This window comes from Euprymna scolopes, chromosome 24, assembly GCF_053919585.1.
Source record: "Euprymna scolopes isolate OS-2025 chromosome 24, ASM5391958v1, whole genome shotgun sequence".
Classification (NCBI taxonomy): Eukaryota; Metazoa; Mollusca; class Cephalopoda; order Sepiida; family Sepiolidae; genus Euprymna; species Euprymna scolopes.
Genome location: NC_136505.1, coordinates 44,510,487 through 44,531,065, shown reverse-complemented (window position 1 = coordinate 44,531,065; position 20,579 = coordinate 44,510,487). Strand labels below are relative to the sequence as shown.

Sequence of the window (20,579 nt, the reverse complement as noted above, 5' to 3'; positions counted from 1 at the left end):
TGAACAAGCATCTAAATAAATTCTAATATTTTTTTATCTTGCCCGATCGTGCCACTTTTTTATTCTCTTAAGAATGTTATTTGAAACTTTTTTAATTTCTTTTTTTTTTTCTTTCAGGTCGATTATGTTGATCATATACTCAAATTTGCATCCTATTTGTACGCTGAACTTCAGCTCGTCAGTTCAGAGAACAACATCGACGTTTTCACTAATCCAGCCATTCTTTGGAATTTTGCGGGAAAACTTGAGAAGCAACCAACTTTCACTGATTTTACACTTTCATTCCGAATAAGACACATGTCCCTGAAATTGTTAGCCTTAAAGCCCAAAAATCTTCCATCGCTAGTCACAAAATTAGATGGTGCTGTCCTGAGGTTCCGTCAGCGAGTATCGGCTTCCTTCCCTAATAAATTGGGTGCTGCTAATTTAGAATCTGCCTCCGTTTGGAATAACATTATAGAAATGGTTTCGCTTTCCATAGCCAATGAAGATAAACCTAAAGAATATTTCTTTAGCCTTCAAGAACTCCATGTTTATCATGGCCGCTTCATATCTTTCTATAACGGTTCGCATTCTGATTCATTGAAGAGTTTCCGTTGTCTACGATCACTCCTTGATCAACATATTGACGACGACAACGAATATACAAAAAACCTTTTTGAAGTATGTGATGCAATTATATTCATTGGTGACACGTCAAAGAAGACGTTGAAAAGTATCGGTTCGATGTTTGATCAGGTGGACAGTGCAAGTGCAAAGCTTGCATCATCGGTCGACAAGGATGTGCTGACGTTCGAGCAGGTCTCTTTGATATGCGAAACTTGTGGCATCTTTATTGAGGCTCTCTTTCAATATGAATCGTTTAAAGAAAATAAATTAAAGACGTGCCACCTGAAAGTGATCGTATCCATCTTAGAAAATTGTATCAAAATGATGCACGGTTATTATGACTTACAAAAGAGGAATCCTAATGAGAACAAGGATAAAACGATTCGACAAGACGTTCATCTGTGCAAGAGTTATTCAATATTCATGGATATCCTTTCCACACTTAGTGAAACAGGTGAGTAGTGTAATTCTTTATTTCTTCAAACTAAATATATTAAGTGAAAATCATGCCAACGAGGTAGAATGTCATGTCAAAGTAAATTAATTCATGTTAAAAAAAACATCACAGTCCTGGAACAATCACCTTATTTACCTGACATGGATCCATGTGACTTCTTTACTTTTCAGACCAGGTCAAAGCAATTATTAAGGAGGCCTGTTTTGAAAGTGTAAAGTCATTAGAAAGGTCATAATGAAGGAGCTGAAGGACATCATAGATGATTACTTATAACAGACCATAGAAGAGAAGGATGGAAAATAAGTAGCTAATTGAAATTATATTGACTCGAACCCAGCTACTATGAGGAATCATGACAAATAATGTAATATATAGCTATATTAAAAAAATATGTCAGTGCAAACAACACAAGTTCCTTATTGAAAATATAAGTCAAATGATTAGAATATGAATCCGGATTACATCAAGTGGTCAAAATCCAATTGTTGAATGATGGCGTCCAAGAGAAATTCTAAACAAGCTCACACTTAATAAATAAGTTTCAGTAAGATATTATGAAACTGTAACCATTGCTTTTTGTTTTTTAGTATAATATGTCATGTGGCAATATATATATATATATATACTCATTTTCTTTGATTGAGCATACTGGTAAATGAAGTAACAAACTACTACTAGTGTAGTAGTTTGTTATGTTAGTCATACTGAGGGAGATTGTCAAGTCAGTCATGCCAACAAGGCATGATTGACATGATGCCCTCATTAGTTGGCATGATTGACATGACGCCCTCATTAGTTGGCATGATTGACATGACGCCCTCATTAGTTGGCATGATTGACATATGACGCCCTCATTAGTTGGCATGATTGACATGACGCCCTCATTAGTTGGCATGATTGACATGACGCCCTCATTAGTTGGCATGATTGACATGACACCCTCTTTAGTTGGCATGATTGACATGACGCCCTCTTTAGTTGGCATGATTGACATGACGCCCTCATTAGTTGGCATGATTGACATGACGCCTTCATTAGTTGGCATGATTGACATATGACGCCCTCATTAGTTGGCATGATTGACATGACGCCCTCATTAGTTGGCATGATTGACATGACGCCCTCATTAGTTGGCATGATTGACATGACGCCCTCATTAGTTGGCATGATTGACATGACGCCCTCATTAGTTGGCATGATTGACATGACGCCCTCATTAGTTGGCATGATTGACATGACGCCCTCATTAGTTGGCATGATTGACATGACGCCCTCATTAGTTGGCATGATTGACATGACGCCTTCATTAGTTGGCATGAGTGACATGACGCCCTCATTAGTTGGCATGATTGACATGACGCTCTCATTAGTTGGCATGATTGACATGACGCCCTCATTAGTTGGCATGATTGACATGACGCCCTCATTAGTTGGCATGATTGACATGATGCCTTCATTAGTTGGCATGATTGACATGACGCCTTCATTAGTTGGCATGAGTGACATGACGCCCTCATTAGTTGGCATGATTGACATGACGCTCTCATTAGTTGGCATGATTGACATGACGCCCTCATTAATTGGCATGCTTGACATGATGCTCTACCTTGACATGATTGAAATGATGCTCTACTTTGCTAATTATAGTTTAACATAAAGGTTCCCAAGTTAAAAAAAAAATACCTGAAGTAAGGAGGTTACATCAATTAAAACATTGTAAATATGACAGCCATGATGTGAATAATAATCCCAATAATACAAATAAATACAAAGTATATTTGGTGTGTCTAAAAAGTTATAAAACTGGTACCACAAATAATTTATTTCAATTCCAGATGTGAGGAATATTAACACAGAACATTTTAGTAATTTATGTTTTGCTGGAATTTTGTTTGCTCTGAGGCGTATGTTCCCTAAATTCTATACTGATGTCCACAGTTAAACAAATTAGAAAAGAAATACAAACACCTGGATATCATTAAAATAAGTATTCCATAATCAAATGCAGCAGGAACTAAATTCAAAAGAAATAGAACAATCAAGCAGCTTAAACAATCAGCCATGGCAAACATATCATACCTAAACCTTCCTTTTTCTTTCTCTATTTCTCTCTATTTAGTGATGTTAAGAAAGATTGAGAGAAAGAAGCAGATAGTGTGATACTCTGCTTGTCTTGTGACTAAACTCCCTACCCAAGTATAACTCTGGCACTTAGCACAGTAATGTTTCAGTGACGATATGCTGTTTGGGATGAACAAAATAAAACTTGATTTGTCTCTGATTTTTTATACAATAATTTAAATAATGTTATCTATAAGTTTAAATACCCTTCGGGAGAGTATATTCCTTATAGTAATTTTGAAACAGATAATTATGTTGGTTACACAACTACTACCCTATTCTGCCGCCTCGCCATGCATAATATAGGTTTCGGTGCAATTTAGCAATATCTACAAAATAAGCATAATTTTCTCCCCCCCCCCAGATATAAGAAAAATTGTAGTCAGTAACACAAAAATAATACATCATAAAAGAAATTTTAAAAAGTTAAAAAATATTTGAAGCCATTTACAAAAAGAGTAAAAAATCTAGAATCAACAATATCGCTTTCAAATCGGTAACAGTATTTTAAAATGCATGTCACAATCCCTATTCTCCTGCCACATGGCCCAAATTATTCACTCCTGAATTTGGCTCAGTAATGGCCTCAAAAACACCCCCTCACCTACTATCTACAAATATTGATCCTGTACGACTAGTAATTCTTTCTCTCATCAGTTTTTCTTAACTCACCATTTATTTTGACTCTCACCTGAAGATTATTCAACAACTGATTGAAAACGTTTGTGATACTTATGGGACATATATTAACACTTTTGATTTTCACACAAAAAAAGATAAGAAAAATTGAAAAAAAAAAAAAGATATAATTATAACAATAAAGATAGAATATAATTATAAAAATAAAAAAGATATAATTATAGTAAAAAAGATATAATAATTATATATATATATATATATATATATATATATATATATATATATATAATAGAAGCTTTCTCTGATTGTTTAATTAATTTATTTTCAGATGATTCTGATAAATGGTTGCTGAAAACAGCGGATGTTGTCAAGAATTATATTAGTGATGTTCAAAGTTTGTCTGAGACACCAGACAAAACGAAAAAAAAACACATGGTTTATATCGGTAAGTTAATTTATGATCAATAAAGCTTGTAATGCATAAAAAGAAGGTATATGATTAGAAAGATGGGATACACATTTCAAGAAAAACCTATTAAGATAGCATGGAATACACTTTGGATCTAGGCTAGAAAACACAATGAGCTATTAAAATGATTGTTTGCATTTGCACTGTGTTTTTTTAATTTCCAGCTAATTTTTAAACAAACGATGCAATATTTTGAACGGTGGTTATGTGCGTATGCTTTATTGTTAAATAAAAAAAAAAACAGTGAAGTTATAGTCAGCTAACATACTTTCCAGTGTGATGCTACCGGAAGAAGTGACAAGGCAAATCAATTCCTTCACTTTTTTTCTCTCATGCCTATATCTCCCCTGTTCATGTACTCTTTTTTTTTTTTTATTATGTTTTTCTGATCTTTCCTTTTTTTATTTAATAGACATTGAAAAGTTTTTTCGGTCTTATTTTGATTAAGAATTATTGGAATGAGTTTTCTTTTTTAGAATTATTGAAAACCCTTTACATGCTATTTTTTTTTTTTTAAACAATTATTGAAAACACATTTTAGAATCTTTTTGGAATATTATGTATTGGATACGTTTTTTATGAGCTTGAAATTTTGTTATTTTGATTTCAATAATTTCGTTTTTATACTTTGAAAAACATTTATTGAATCAAATAACTTTTTAAAATTTAAAAAAAAAAAATCTTTGTTTTTGTAATTTCATAAACCTTTTTCATAAGATCTATACTCTTAATAAAATTCTAAATGTTTATTTATTTATTTATGTGTGTGTCTATATGCACCAATAACTTTCGGCATACAGACAGGACTTATAGCGCAATGGATAACGCGTCTGACTACGGATCAGAAGATTCCAGCTTCGAATCCTGGCAAGTTCGTAATAATTTTAACCATCATTTTATCCAAGGTTTACTCATTATCCTTACCCTTAGTTAGGGTGTTTTTTTTTGTTTTTTCAGTGATTTTGTTTTGTGCATATGGGAATTTCCCATACTCCTAGTTCACAGGGTAAGCGTTGATGGTGACACGATATTCAGTGTACTCGATTTTGTGTTTGACTCGGCGTTGTTTGTGCCGATGCGGTGTGGCCGTTAGTTTCAAATAAAATAAAAAAAACCTATTTTTTTAATTTTGTTATTGTGAAAATAAAGACTAAGTGTTATTTTTATCTGTATAATTTTTATTGTATATTTTCCAATAATGTCCTTTTCTTATACTTTATTTTAATAAATCGTTTCACAATAAAAATACTGAAGAACAGTAAAAGTAAAGAAACTGATTTGCCTTGTCACCACTTCCGGTAGCAGACACACCAGAAATTAGGAAGTACATTAGCTGACTATAACCAAAAAATTAAATAAAAAGCTGCATGTTGTCTATATAAATAAAACAGATGTATATGTGTGTGTGTCTCTATCTGTCTGTATGTAAATATTTAACTGATAAACTCTTGAACTACTGATCAAATAACACTGAAATTAACAGGAAATAGTAATCATACACCAAGGATGGTTTATAAAAAGAAAAATCTTTGGATGGATAGATAACGCATACAGACATATATCAGCTAGTTGAAATGCAAAATATTCATTTCAACTTGCTGGCATATTTCTATTTCTTTCTGTGCTGCCCAAATTCAATTTATTTAATATTAAATCTTTCTTCGCTATCTCTCAATAGCTACATCAGTAGGGAATGCGGCTGGAGTGCTAAATGTCTTGGTTTCAATTCTGGCTGATGTCACCCAAGTAATTTTTAAAACTTTTGAAATCAGTACTATATATGCGGTACAATGTAATATTCAATAGAGAATTGACTGTGTAATGATAAATATAAAATCTGCATGAATTAAAATATATTCACGTGTATTTTATGACCCAGCAAGGCTAGGAAGTCCTCCCCTCCTTTCTCCTTAGTATTTGAATAAGAAAATAAAAAAACTGGAAATCATTTTTGAAATAATTTTAATAAACGTAAATAGTTTTTAATTTTATTTAATCAGAACTTATAAAGATTTTAAACTTAAAAAAATAAAATAATTTAATAAAATGCTATGAACAATAAAACAATAGATAATGCTTGATAGGGCTTTCAAAACATTACCTATTGACTTGACGTTCATAACATTAATAAAAAACCATAAAAACAAAGGTATTATATGATTAGAGGATGGAAGCTCAGCCGTGTTTTTTTTTTTTTTTTTTTTTTTTTTTTTCCTCAACACAAAAGCCAACAGAATATAGACTATTGTTGAGATGGTTTTTCTCTGTTGGCTGAGATATGACTTTGGTCCTAGAAATTCCTTCCTCCCAGGTTTTGTCTTCTCCCTTTAAGAAGGGTTAGCTTATTGCTAATTGCCTGAGGCCCCCATACCAGGAAATGCCAATGGGGCTGCCCATGCATTTTTTGCAGGCCAAAGTGCTCTTCCTCTAGGGTGCTGATCCTTATGTCATATCCCCCTGTGGGAAGAAGATAAATATCTTAGAAGATGGAATACCAATTTCAAGAATGACATTACAAATGTTGGCTGGAGAGAAATTATGTGAGAATCACATGATGTATGTGTAATGTATGTAAGTCTTAAAGACAGACTTAGATCTGATGGCCTCAAGGGAAGAATAAATCTGGACAATATAATGAGATGTGTGCAGAACAGGAGATTTTGATGGTATGGCCACATTGAAAGAATGGATGAGAGTTATTGGGTGAATAGATGTAGAAGAGTTGAGGTAGCAAATCTAATTCACAAGTATAGTCCAAGCAAAACATGGTAGGAAGTGATAAAAAATTGAGTGAAAGATGGATAAAGACCTGACCAACGATAGGTTGGTTTGGATAACAATTTGATTTCTATTTGGGATTACACTTAATTTAAAAAAAAAAAAAAAGTACCAAAAAGTAGACAAATGAACATGTGTCACAGAATGAAAACATCATATTCCAAAAATGATGTAAATTGATTAAGTATTTTTTTTTTTTTTTAAGAAAATCAAATTTTATAACCAAGCGAGATGCTTTTTTTTCTCCTTTTTTTTTATGAATATTTTATAATGGGAGACAACTTAAGTCGAACTATCAAGATCAAAATCAATCTTATAATAGATACATTGTTGACATCTTTGTTTTCTGATGGGTGCGGACATCATAAAGATTTTTCTGCATTTTTTTTTTTTGTTCTTATTTTAAACTAGACTGGGTGCCCGGCGTTGCCCGGGTGTTTGTAGGTATGAGTTGAGCAAAAAAAAAAAAAAAAAGTGGTAGTAGGCAGGCAGGCTCAAGCCCGTACTGCTAAGGGGGGAAAAAACATGATGCATTAGCTGTTGCGCCCGTCGCCAAACTAGAAGTGACGTAGGTTTAAATTAAGGCTAGACAATCGAAAAGAGGGGATGACTTTTGAAAATATCAGCAAAAAAAGTGACCCTTCTCTGTAAAAAGTGCCCAGTTGAGGATGAAGGAATTAATGTTTTTGGCCAATTTTCGATATTTGTCATCCGAAGGGTCGAACTTCAAAATGATACTAATATTGTGAAAGTTTTTGTAAGACATACAAACACACATACATTTAAACAGACAGGTGAGATTTATATTATTGATTACACTTATTTTTTCACAATTTCTTGTACTTTTTGTATTTTTGTTTATTGGACCCCTAATTTTATTTTTTCTTGTAGGTCAGCGGCTCATGATATGTGGTCATTTCTGCTATAATCAAAGCCACAATGAAGCTGGTGTAGCCATCTACCAAATCTTATTGGAGCAGATGAAATTGCAAGAATCATCAGAAGAATTCAACGAACAGGTTAGTAAATTTATGTCTTTTACTTTTCAACATTTCTTTTTGCAAAATAATTAGAAACATTCGGAATGATTGCTTTTTTTTTTTCCGGAGGCAGCATAGGTCAAACACTTTGAGCCTTGTATTGCCTCCATCAAAGTCTGTGTGTTCACTGCCACCATTTTGTTTTCAATACTCAAATTGGGATGTGATGCAGGATCATCATCCTCAGTGAATCTTTTAATGGTTTAGCCATGCTGTGTGTTGCAACCCAGGAGAATTTATCTTTGAAACAATGACTATAGAACCATGCCAAGGCTGATGAAGATGCCTGGGAGGCAAGCTAAAAACTTGGTTATGCACCATTAAAGCTGACATTGAATCTAACGCTAGTCTGCAGGTCTATGGTGTTTACCGTTGATCCCAGGACCGACTGGCCATCACTATCTTGGCCACTGCAAACTGTCATGCATTGTCTGGATGAACTCTGTTCCTTTTATGCTCACCATATTACATATTGGCATTAATTGGAAGGGGGGGGGAGTGTAGAGGGGGAGGTAAAGTTATTTTTAATAAATTTTCTTAAATTTATAGTCTTTAACTTTCTTGGAGTACACTTAGCATTTACCTCTGTTTGTTTTATGTGCAGCTCATAACACCATGTTACATATTTATTCTTAGTTTTTATATTTTATAACATTCAATTTTTGAAGTGGGGTCCAAGAATGTGCTCAGCATTAATTGGATAGGGGGGAGGGATGGTCTAGGTGAAGTGACATTTATTTAAATAAATTTTGGTAAACACCCTTGAGGTACACGTGGAATTTTCCAGGAATCAATGAGCCCTGAACCTCTTAACACTTCTAGTTGTTAATTTTGATTCTTATTTAGAATTCAACCTAATAAAAAAAAAAACAAATACAGAAAAATACCCATCATGGAATGAAGGTGCTATATTCCAGAAATCCTATAAATTGATAATATTTATTTTATTTTATTTTTTATTTTTTTTTTTTTTAGTTCAAAAAATCAAAATTTATGATTTTTAGCAATTAAAAATGTTTTCCTTGAATAAAAACAAAATCCTGGTAGTCGAATTGAGTTGTAACTCTTGAATTTTAACACATTCTAAAACAACAGGGCGGTTCCCTGCTTGCTTTTTCATAAAATTTGATTTTCTTAGTTAAAAAAAAACAACTTGATCAATTTACTTGAATTTTGGGATATGACTTCTTTGTTCTGTGATGGGTATTGTACATCATAAAGATTTGCCTAAATTTTTATTTTTTTAATTAAGACGAATTCTAAATAAAAACCTGAAGTTAAAAAAAAATCATGTTGGAAATAAAATACTCAAATGCAGTTGCATTTTATGGATGTCGAGCTGAAAGACCCTACGCTAATGCTGTTCCCTCTTAGTTCCTAACTAGCACGACTACATGACATTGCCCAGGCCAAAAGTTTAACATAACTTCTATCCCTTTCTCTTCCCCTTCTTCCATTTTCCCTTTTCCAATCTCTCTTTCTTTTTCACCCAGTCCATTTCTCTATCTAGACATATACACAGACAACTAGAGTCGGCATAATGGAAATAACTCTGTGATAAACAATCAGAATTACTTCCCTTTAGTTAGTGGCTGGAAAACAGATTACATAATATTAAATAAAATTTCCCATCATTTTATTTGCTTTTGAAATAACTGATAAAATATTATTTTATTTCAGAATTATATCAAAGCCCATAAATATCTTGCTGAGTGCCAAAAACGTATCGGTGACTGGGATGGTGCATTTAAAACAATCATGTCTTGCCTGCTAATTGCATCTGCTCCTGCTCTTTCCAGTGCTGTGAATATTTGGTTGCGTGTAAAAAAAGAAGCAGTGAAAGACTTGCCGGATCTTTGTAAAAAGTATGTTTTCTTCGTGTTTCAATCCAAATTCTTTGTTTTGCTTTGCTTTAAATGGTTTCTTTCATCTTGTATAATTTTGATTATTCAGACTGCTGTTCTCATCTTGAGTTTTATTCTCATAACACATCGGCCAATGCTACCTCCAACCTTTTTATCAAATTCTGGAATCTTTCTGTCAAACTCAGAATCTGCACAAGATTTCAAACAACCCTTTATCTAATACACAGTGACTGCATGCTCTCATTCAGTCGGCCATTGTTAAATAAAGTGTTCCATTCAAAATTCCATGTAAATTTAATAACTAGCTACTTAAGAGGTGACTGTAGCTAAGTGGTTAACAGCATGGATTGAGAACCTGGGCGAGCCAAGTTCAAATCTAGTTTGTTCTACAGAAATACTTTTCTATTTTCGAATTACAATTCTTATCTTTAGTGCTATTCTCACAACATTTTAGCAGGTGTAATTTCCAACCTTCTTCAGGTGTATCTTCTTGAACTCTGTAATCTTTCTGTTGAACTCTGTTCTCGTTTCATCAGCTATGACCAGATAGAAGTCTCAAGTAATTCGCAATTGTATTCTTAGTTAAATCAAAGGTCCCGTTCAAAATTATGTGTCAATTCCCAAGTTCTAGAGAAAGATTCCCAAGTTTGGGAAGAGACACTTGAAGAAGGTCAGAGATTATATCGACGGAAACATTGTGAGAATAACACTCAAGATGAGAACAGTAGTCCGAATAATAAAAGTAATCAATCCTCATCTCAAAAATTCAGAAACGTAATTCTTTCAATTTCTTTTGTCGTTGCAACAAGTCATGTTGTATTCATCCCATCTCTTTTGCAATGGAGTCTGTTCAGATATATTTACAACCAAGTCTATTAGAGTGCCACACGATTGGCCTAATTCAAACTATGAATTCATCTTTGTTGAGTTCAAATCCATGTACATCTATTGTAATCATTTATGCACTAATATTGTCAGAAAAGGCATGAACTAATAAGTTTGCCTCTATGGATGATATAGAAAATATGCTGTGTAGATAATTGTATACAAATTATATACAATGAATTGTTTATAATAACTATTGTTTCTTTGTATTGTTTAATTAATCTATTAATACTAATTGCCCATCGAGGGGTTGGATTAGGGCAGGTAAGCAGTAATTAGCCACTCTGTCGATTAATCGGTCAATTATTTGATTTTCTCTTTCATATTAAATTTAAACCATTTCATCAATGCCAAGTGCCTCATCAGATAGACTTGACATGGTAGCACAGTAACTACCAATTTAACTTGACATTTTTTAAGTGTCTGGCTGTTATGACTTTTTGCCTCTTTTTTTTTTTTTTTTTTTTAGTTTTGGTCCCATGATTTATCAAAGAGGGACCTATGTTTTCAGTGGCGTTCGTGCGTCCGTTAGTCCGAACTATTGCTAGATAACCGTCCATACGTTTTTCCTGAAATTTTGCCACAAATTGTATTTCATTAAATAGATGTGTACAGTAAAAAAATAAATTTTTACAAAAATTCCTGTTGCGCCCCCAAGGGCTCAAAAGAGGTCAAAAATGCCCCCAAAATAGCCAAAAATGACACTTTTTGCCCTATAGCGTTTGATCCATCCATTAGATATTCCTGAAATTTGGCTAAAATGTGGATGCCATTGTTTTTAATATAAATTCAGTATGGGTGACCCTGGCAAAATTCTGGTTTGCATCCCTCTGGGACTTTTAGGGCTAAAGAAACATGCCTTTTTGGAGCTCTTTTTTCATATTACTCAAGAACTTGATATGTATGACTATATAGTAGTTTTCCATGGTGCTGAATTCAAATATACATGTCTTAAGGCGTGAAACTGCATCGTTTGCATTTTCACTGGGATTTGGCATTTCCAGGAGCTCAAAAGAGGTCACAAATGTCCCAAAATTGAAAAAAATGACACTTTTTACTTCATAACTTTTGCCCCATCCATTAGAGTTTTCTGAAACTTGGCAAAAATGTGAAGGCAAGGTTGGCCCTTCACACTTCTCACATTCATCATTTCTTCACTATTTTTTTTTTTTTGTTTTTTTTTGTGAGTTATCTCATATGCAGCATAAGGGAGGGGGGGGCCCACTCACGCACGGCTTGTTATAAAATAAAATTACAAAGTACAATTCTAATTCTTAAATATAATTAAACAACTAGATAGGAAAAAAAGAAATTACAAACAAACTACAATGTATAAATTCCAATTCTTAAGTGAAGCTGAAGTTCCGTTTCCACTGGAGCATGCTGTGATGGTTACCTCTGTTCTGCATCTGCTGCTGCTTTACTTCCTCGTCTATTCTTGCTGCCTGCCTCGTCTGCTTTTATATTTTCATCAGTATTTAAAGTTGTAATCTAGAAATATTAGAGTTTCTCAATTCACAGGGCACAGCCTATTCCTTGTAGGTTCATACACATTACCACCTGTACTTCTCTCCACAGATGAAGATGGTACGCTTAAATATTTTAAAGTCAGTTTACAGTTTACTCGGCAATGATAGGGTCTCCTGTGTCTTTTCCACCAGTGAAATGGAATCAACACCTCTTGAGAGTAGTGGTAAAGCTACATAATGATCAAGTAGTTTTGTGCACTTATGAATAAGGGGGTTTACTTATTTTGAGTTTAGATTGTGCTTCTTGTATTTCTGTTGTACTTGCAGTTGTAGTCTCCAGGATTAACTCTGCCTGCACCTGCTCTAGGTTTGGATTTGTTACTTTTGGCTTATTGGAAACTAATTCATCAAACAGGCTTGACAGAAATAGATTTTTACTTTCACTTTGATATTCTTGACTCTCAACAGAGTCTGAAGAATGATTCCATGCATTATCATCAATAGAAAGTAGATGTCGAAACCAATTCTTAACTGTGTTTTCTATGTAATTTTTTTTTAATTTAAGTTTGGATATAGGAAAGTAGACACAAGTTTTTATCATTTAAATGGGATAAAAATCTTGATTCCATTGATTCACTGAATTGTTCAACAGTTCTAAGAAGGATTCCACTAAAGTTGGAAATATCAGAATTAGCTTGGACAGCTTTTAACAGAAGTAACCTCAGAGCTAAAATTGTAGGTATCATTGATATGGTTAAAGTTCTATTATTTGCTTCTTTGGTGATTTCTTCAAATGGACTTGGTAACTAAACAATTTTTAAACAAGTCCTCATTGGTAAGTTGTTAAGGTAGGAATCTTATTAGCAACAGCATACAATACAAGAGTTTTTAATTGTTCTAAATTCTTTCTCAGCTTATAATATGTTGAATTCTATCGTATGGTCACATCTTGAATGAGTTTGTTTTTCCAAATTAAGCTGATCCTGTATTTAAGTTAATTTGCTAATTGCTAATGGAGAGTGATCAAAATGAGAGCCTATATTTCTGTTCATTGTTATGATTGTCTTCACAGCCTGTTGGTAAAATAATAAATCATTTATTGAGAATTGTAATGTATGTATTAAGCATGATAATGACTTTAAATCACATTTCCTGAATCCAACAAGACTAAGAAAACGTTATTAGAGATTTTGGCGCTTCTATAATATAATAACGAAAAAAATATTGAATTTCAAGTGAAACAAATGGTATATAAGTAATTATCAGATCTCAAATAGTAATGTATCCAAAAATTACGAAAAACGATGAGGTAGAAAAATAATTATAATGAAAAGAAATTTGTAAAATCACTATATTACACTTAGTAAAAAAAAAAATATATATAAGTTGACAGGGGAGATAATTAAGTTATGTTGCTTATTCTCCATCTAAACTTTATCAAAAACTGTTTTTCATTATTTTTCTACCTTATCACTTTGGATATGTTACTTTTTACGTAGATACCATTTGTTTTACTTGAAATCAATATTTTTTCGTTATTATAATATAGAAGCACAAAGATTTTATACTCATCCGAAACTGTGTGCAATTCTTCACTTATTCTTGCACTTGTCTGTGTGCCAGGGAATGGGACAACTCTAAATACAGCTCTGCACTGTTCAAAGTCATTTGAAAGCCAATTACATGTCAAACTCAGAAAGGGGGCAGTATTTCTAGTAGCTGTCCAAATATCTGTAGTGAAAGAAATGCTGCTAGTTTCATCAAGAGCTTATTGAATTTTTGTTTCTACTTTTGTAAAAAAAAATATCTGAAATTATTTTTTCAGTGAGGTCCTTTTTTAATGGAATGCTGTAATTGGGACAACGTTTCGCAATAAGCCTATTAAATCTAATGCCAGATGTTACAGAATATGGTTGAATATCAACAGCAATCATTTCTATCAGATAATGGATCTCTTGTGATCTGTGGTCATTAATATCCCAAATTGGGCCAATATTGATTTTGTAGTAGTTTGGTGTTTTACTGGAGGCTCATGGTCGCTACCACTTGTTCCTGGAATGTCTGTCCCTGAATACTCATCATGTTTTCTTTTCTGATCTGCAACTTTTGCTTCTTTTGGATGAACTTTTCAAAGATGATTTAATATATTAGTCGTAAAAGTTTTTGCTGATTTGCTCCCCCTTGATATGATGGCTTAACATAACTTGCAGACAAATGTATTCTTATTCTTGAGATTGACATTAAAATGCTTCTAACAGAAACTGGTTGCAATAATGGTTTATGATTGTTGTTAATATTTAATTAATTTTTTACATATTTGAATTACTTATGTCTGATATCCAATTAGTAATTTCTCTCAATAAAATATGCATTATATAAACTAGAAAAATATAAAAATATATGTAATTGTAGCACAGGTCCAAAAATGAGAAACAAGAAACTGATGAAGAATGCTTTATTTTCGGTTTGCATGTAGTTGCAATTCCTCAACATGAAAACTGAAAGATGAAGTAATAATTTTCTTTGACAAATGATTTAAAAATGCAAAATAATGATGTTAATTTGATAAGAAGCAAAAGGAAAGAAATTTTCCATATGCTTACCTTTGTTTGTCTAAAATTTAGTCGCAAAAGATGACATGTTAGCAGTGTGTCATGCCTGTTATTTGAAACTGTGGTATAGAAAGTGTATGTCCCTTTAGAGAAGTTTCACCGACAAGCAAAAAAAAGAGTTAACTTGTTTACGTTTACAATATAATTAAATTAATATTAGTACCATTTATAACAACAAGATTTGCTGATAAATTTGCTTTAAAAAACCTGTTAATTGACTGAGTGTCAAAGGCCAAGCAATCGATAATCTGCTAATTTGGTTATCCGTGCATTCCTACTTTAGATATCAGCTTGAGCAACATTATAGCGTGGTAAGATGATTCAAAATTTATGATTATAATTCATCCAAACTTCGTTTTTCTTACAGGAAGGAATTCTATCCCAATGTCTGTTTCACCCACATCCTTGAACATTTTTGCAACAATTCTTTATATCTAATAATTTTATAAATATATTCAAGGCCACATTAGCTTAACAAAATTATTGTTTTATGATAATTTAATTCAATTAAAAAATTAATGACCAAATGATACTGTAATGATTACATTTAACTTTCAAAATTCTATGTAAAACCAAAAAAAAATAATCATTTGGTAAAACAAAAAAATAAAAAAGAGGGAACAAAAATGTTATTTTGAAGTAAGTGTAAGTTGAAAAAAAAAGTATATGAATTGTTTGATATTTATTGCAACTCCACATTTTTAATCATATTTTTTTATCTTCAGAACTTTGCATGATTTGATTAAAGACAATAAGTCTGTTATTGGAAAGGCAGAAATAGATATAGCAGCCCTTTTGCAATTAGAATGGGAATCTATCCAAAGTTCAAGGTGAGTCAAATTTTAATTGAATTTTATTTTGTTTTGTTTTTATTTTTTGTAGTATTTTGTTTTATAAATGATCAAATATTTTTTATTGCATTCATAGATTCGAAAAAATTTTTCAGATTGACTCATAAAAACACAGTTCAAAAATAACATTGGCTTTGTGAAATTACCTCATATCTTTTTTGTAAGAGACCAAACATGATGTGTAACGTGGCCACACTAAACATGAAGTGTGACGTGGCCACACTAAACATGAAGTGTGACGTGGCTGCACTAAACATAACGTGTGACGTGGCCGCACTAAACATGATTAACATGGCTGCACTAAATATCACTTGTAACGTGGCCTTACCAAAACTGACGTGTGAAGGTTGAATCTTTAACCTCCAGAAAAATGTAATGTTACAAATTAATTTTACCAAGTACATTATCCACTATGCCACAGGTCTTGCTTCATCTCATTTGCACTCAGTTCTAATATTATTCATGATGAATGTCACTTGAACTCAGATCTTATGATTATTACAACTGAACTGTTTAATTTCATTAGCAATTTTAAAATGTTGTACTTGTCAGCATTTTTGGGTTATTTTGTTTGCTAAAAATGTGTGTATGGATGTTCTCTTTTTGAAATATTACTCTGTTTTTTTTTTGCAGCAATTTCTTTCCAAAGAAAAATACAGACTATGCAGTGACATTACTCACTGATTTGGCTGACCTTTCTTCAGATCCTTTTGTGAAATCTCGATACCTTTATGAACTTGTGCTGATTTTATGGAATGTTCCAGAATCTACAAGCAAGTATGAAATCTATGCACATTTACATGCTAATATTTTCATGAACGTATTCAGTTCAAGTCGTGACAAATTACCAAATTATTTATAAATCACAAACAGTTGAAAATAATAGGATCCAGAATTATTAACATCTGTTATCACGTGACTTCATTATTCAAAACCAACTTTAAAATTTCTAGCTTATATTAAAAGTTGAAACAAATGAAAATATGTGTTTTGTGCTTCTACCAAACAAGACTTATTAATTTGTCTATTCATTCTTTTGCGGACTGTTATCCTCATCTTCGTTGTTTTTGTTGTCTCACCACATTTTAGCCAACCCAACCTCTGGCCTTCTTCAGGTGGTTAACTGTGACAGGATAGAAATGCTGAGTCTTATAACTATATCCCCATTAATTACTGTCGTCCATAGTTGTTGTCTCACCATGTTTTGGCTTGCTCATCCTTTGGCCTGCTTTAATAGGATTGAACACTTTCTTCAGACAATGCTCACCGGGAACTGTAGACTCAATGCCTCTATTCACTACACCATGAGGACTGTTGGAGTTAATCACCTGAAGAAGGCCAGAGGATTAGTTGTGAAACAACTATGAAGATTAAGATAACAGTCTGCTAGAAAAAAAAAATCAATACACAAATTATGAAACCTCATCTCAAAGGATTTTAAAAACAAAAAAAATAAAATAAAGATCAGTAAATTTTTCACGTTCCTTTATTTTAAAAGAATCAAATTGTTAATTTAGTTTGTGAAAAGCATTGTTTTAAACGGTTTTTAAAAATTCTGATCATCACCCCCTTTACATGTCTGTAATATTGTAAAATCTTAGATACCTCCAAGGCATATGGGTTTTGTCTCATCCCTGCTATACTAATAGAAAAAATGCTCTGCTGAGCTAGCCCTCCTGTTCTCTTCAACAAATGGCTTGCTAAATCTTTCTTCCCTGATAGCTGGAAAATTGCCTCTGTGGTACCAGTATTCAGGAATTCTGATGAAAGAACTGATTGAATTTATTGCCCCATCAGCCTCCCCCCTTTCTTTAAAATTTTAGAGTTAGTAATCAATTGGGTGCTAGTCCACCACCTAGTAAATGCTGAACTTTCTCACTGACATTATATATTTAGGCAAGCTTGTTCTACTATGGATATTCTAACCATCATCTCTAAACAAATATGCACTGAACATTAAATCATACAGATATAAAAGTTATTAGCAGGGAAACCCAACGTTGCCTGGAAATGAATAAGGATCAACAAATGATTCACCTTTTCATATTTTATTATCATCAAAATCTGTAAAATCAACCATTTTTTTTCAATCCTTCCCGCAGTGACTGACTTCACAATATATTGTAGTCTACATTGCACTGCAGAGAACCTATTGTTGATTTCATAAAATTATTTTTTTATGAAGGCTTGAAAGTTTAAAATACAAGTATCAAGTATCAATTGTGTTCTAAACAGAAAACATTCATTTCAAATGCACCCCTGTCATATCAAAAAACCTACTGTTGATTTTAATATGCCTAGCCTTTCTACTTGTGCGGTGATAATTGCTTGAATTAAAGTTTAAAATCCAAAAGTCAAGTATCATGGTTAAATTCTGCTTTAAACAAACATTCATTTTAAATGCGCCTCTGTCATATCAAAGAACCTACTATTTATTTTTATATGCCAGGTCTTTCTGCTTGTGCAGTCATAAAACTTCTTAATTGCACTTGTGATATTAGGCTCTATATAAGGCATTAATGTTGTTTTAATTCGAAAAAATATTTCATTTAAATTATTAAATTGTTCAGGAAAAAAATTCAATATTACTTTAATTCAAAGATTGTTTAATTAAAATTATATTTTCTTGCGCAGGTGTTTCAATAAATCTTTTTTACAATTATATATTAATACATTTTTTTATACAATAAATGTTTCAGTTTTCAAATAGTTTTGTGTTCAGAAAAAAAAATCTTGTTTGTTATTTATTGACCATGTTATTTGAATAAGAAGAAATTGGAATTACTGCTTCCTCACAATGGTGCCGTCCATGTAATGCAGAAGTGTCACATCAACTTTAGTCAAAATCCCCTGTTCCTTCTTTCATTGGATTCTTTTGAGTATTGATACTCATCACTGCTAGGCACATAAAGTACTTCTGTGTGAAATTTAAAAAAAAAAAAAAAAAAAATCGTCCCAGCCATTTAGGATTCTATAGGGAACTCTCTCTCTCTCTCTCACACACACACACATGCACAAAAAGTTTCTTTTATATGATAATGGAAATGGTGCAACACGTGTTTGGTTAAAGAATGTTGAGTGAATAGTAGTTACAAGTCAATATGTCCATGGGGTGACTAATGTGCATATATAAGTATTTGGCAGTGTTGTGTGTGTGTGTGTATATAGCTGTACGTGAATGATAAAAGCTGAATACGTGAGTCATTGAGTTCTTTCGCCTTGCTACCCTACCCTCATGACATGGCGTGGTTTGTAGAGAATACGTTCTTGGTGTTTTCTGTGCACATGCATCTGGTAAAGTTTAATTTTGATTGTTTGTCTCCTCCCTTTATAAGCGTTTTCAATGTCACTGGCTTAACACTTTCGCATGTACGTGTCACTTTTTTTGGGTTTGGAAATATTTCCGTTGGTTGAAAATATTTTTGAGTTCACCCGTCCATGTCAAAACTTCCTTGCTTTGTAGAGTAAGTCCAACGATGCAAAGAAGGAAATAGTGTGAGTAGTTATGGCCATTTACATTTTTAACATTCATAAGAATGGATTCACCACAGAAAAATAGATAACATTTAAAAAAAAAAAAAAAAAAATACATTTCAATAGAAAGGTAAACATATGGAAGAAATAGACAAAGTCAGGTGGGGGGGGGAGTTATAATTACTGTTTTACCGTTTTGCTAGCAGTAGTTGGGATGAGGAGAGAATGCTATTTGTCCTTTTGATTCCATCCGCACTTTCTTTTTATATTGCATTTTCACCCCAAACAAGGCACGTTACCACTTTGATGTAGAGGGGGGGGGCTACTATCTGGGACATAATATGTAGGATTACTATGTAGGGAGTTGAGCAGCAAGATGTCTGTTTACATTACACTTGAACTTCTGCATGTCAGTACAGTCAGGGAAGCAGGAACCTGGAAGGGAATTCCAAAACCTAGCAGTCCTAGGGAAGAAACTATTTGAGTAAAAGGCTTTCTTACATATAGGGATCTCTACTGTGTAGGGATGGGATTTTGCCGTTTGTCGGATTTGTCAGGAGTATTTATGTCAAGGGGATACAAGGGCTTGTAGTTCGTCAGAGCACCTACCATTAAAGTATTTGTAAAACAGGCAGAGAGATGCAGTTAAAGCCTAGCTGACAGTGCGAGACTTATTAGGTTTTTGAGCCCTGTCTAAGAGGGAGAGGCTAGTAATAGATGCAACAGCTCAAATGTGGTGAGAATACTCCATACATGGGCGAATGGTGACTTTGTAGAAGTACAGGGTACTTTTTCAGTAGTAAATAAAAGCAAGCCTGTGGTAAATAAAGGGCAGCAAAAACTGATAAAATGGGTTAATTATCGAATTATTGAAACTGTTTCAATAACTAACTGTTAATATATGATAAAAATGCATCTTCTATCTGTCTACCTCTACTTATATATAAAACGCACTTGGTTTGTATGTGTGTATGGGAATTTGTTCCCTATGGACTCTGGAATGGCTGGGATGATTTTTTTTTTTTTAATTTCACACAAATGTACCTTATGTGTCTGGGAGTGTTCTTAGATAGATTTTGTATGGGAATGCCTCTGATGAGTATTGATAATTGAAAAAATCCAATTAAAGGAGAAACAGTTTTATTTTGACTAATGTTAACACCTTTATACAGTCTAACATCACAAGTGCATTTGAGAAGTTTTATGATTGCGCATATCAAAAGTAGTTTCTTTGATAACACAGGTGCGCGTTTGAAACGAATGTTTCTGTTTAGAGTACACTTGAACCATAATGCTTGACTTTTGTATTT

General features: G+C 32.9%; 1 protein-coding gene across 1 annotated transcript in view; it reads left to right on the top strand.

Moving 5' to 3' along the window:
* Positions 1 to 20,579, top strand: part of LOC145246684 (uncharacterized) — a 98,370-nt gene that overhangs the window by 20,736 nt on the left and 57,055 nt on the right. Inside the window, exons 3-8 of the mRNA XM_080108404.1 lie at positions 118 to 1,063; positions 4,155 to 4,271; positions 7,965 to 8,092; positions 9,794 to 9,978; positions 15,670 to 15,774; positions 16,429 to 16,572. Of these exons, the coding sequence (XP_079964530.1) occupies positions 118 to 1,063; positions 4,155 to 4,271; positions 7,965 to 8,092; positions 9,794 to 9,978; positions 15,670 to 15,774; positions 16,429 to 16,572 (1,625 nt within the window). The remainder of the gene's footprint in view (positions 1 to 117; positions 1,064 to 4,154; positions 4,272 to 7,964; positions 8,093 to 9,793; positions 9,979 to 15,669; positions 15,775 to 16,428; positions 16,573 to 20,579) is intronic.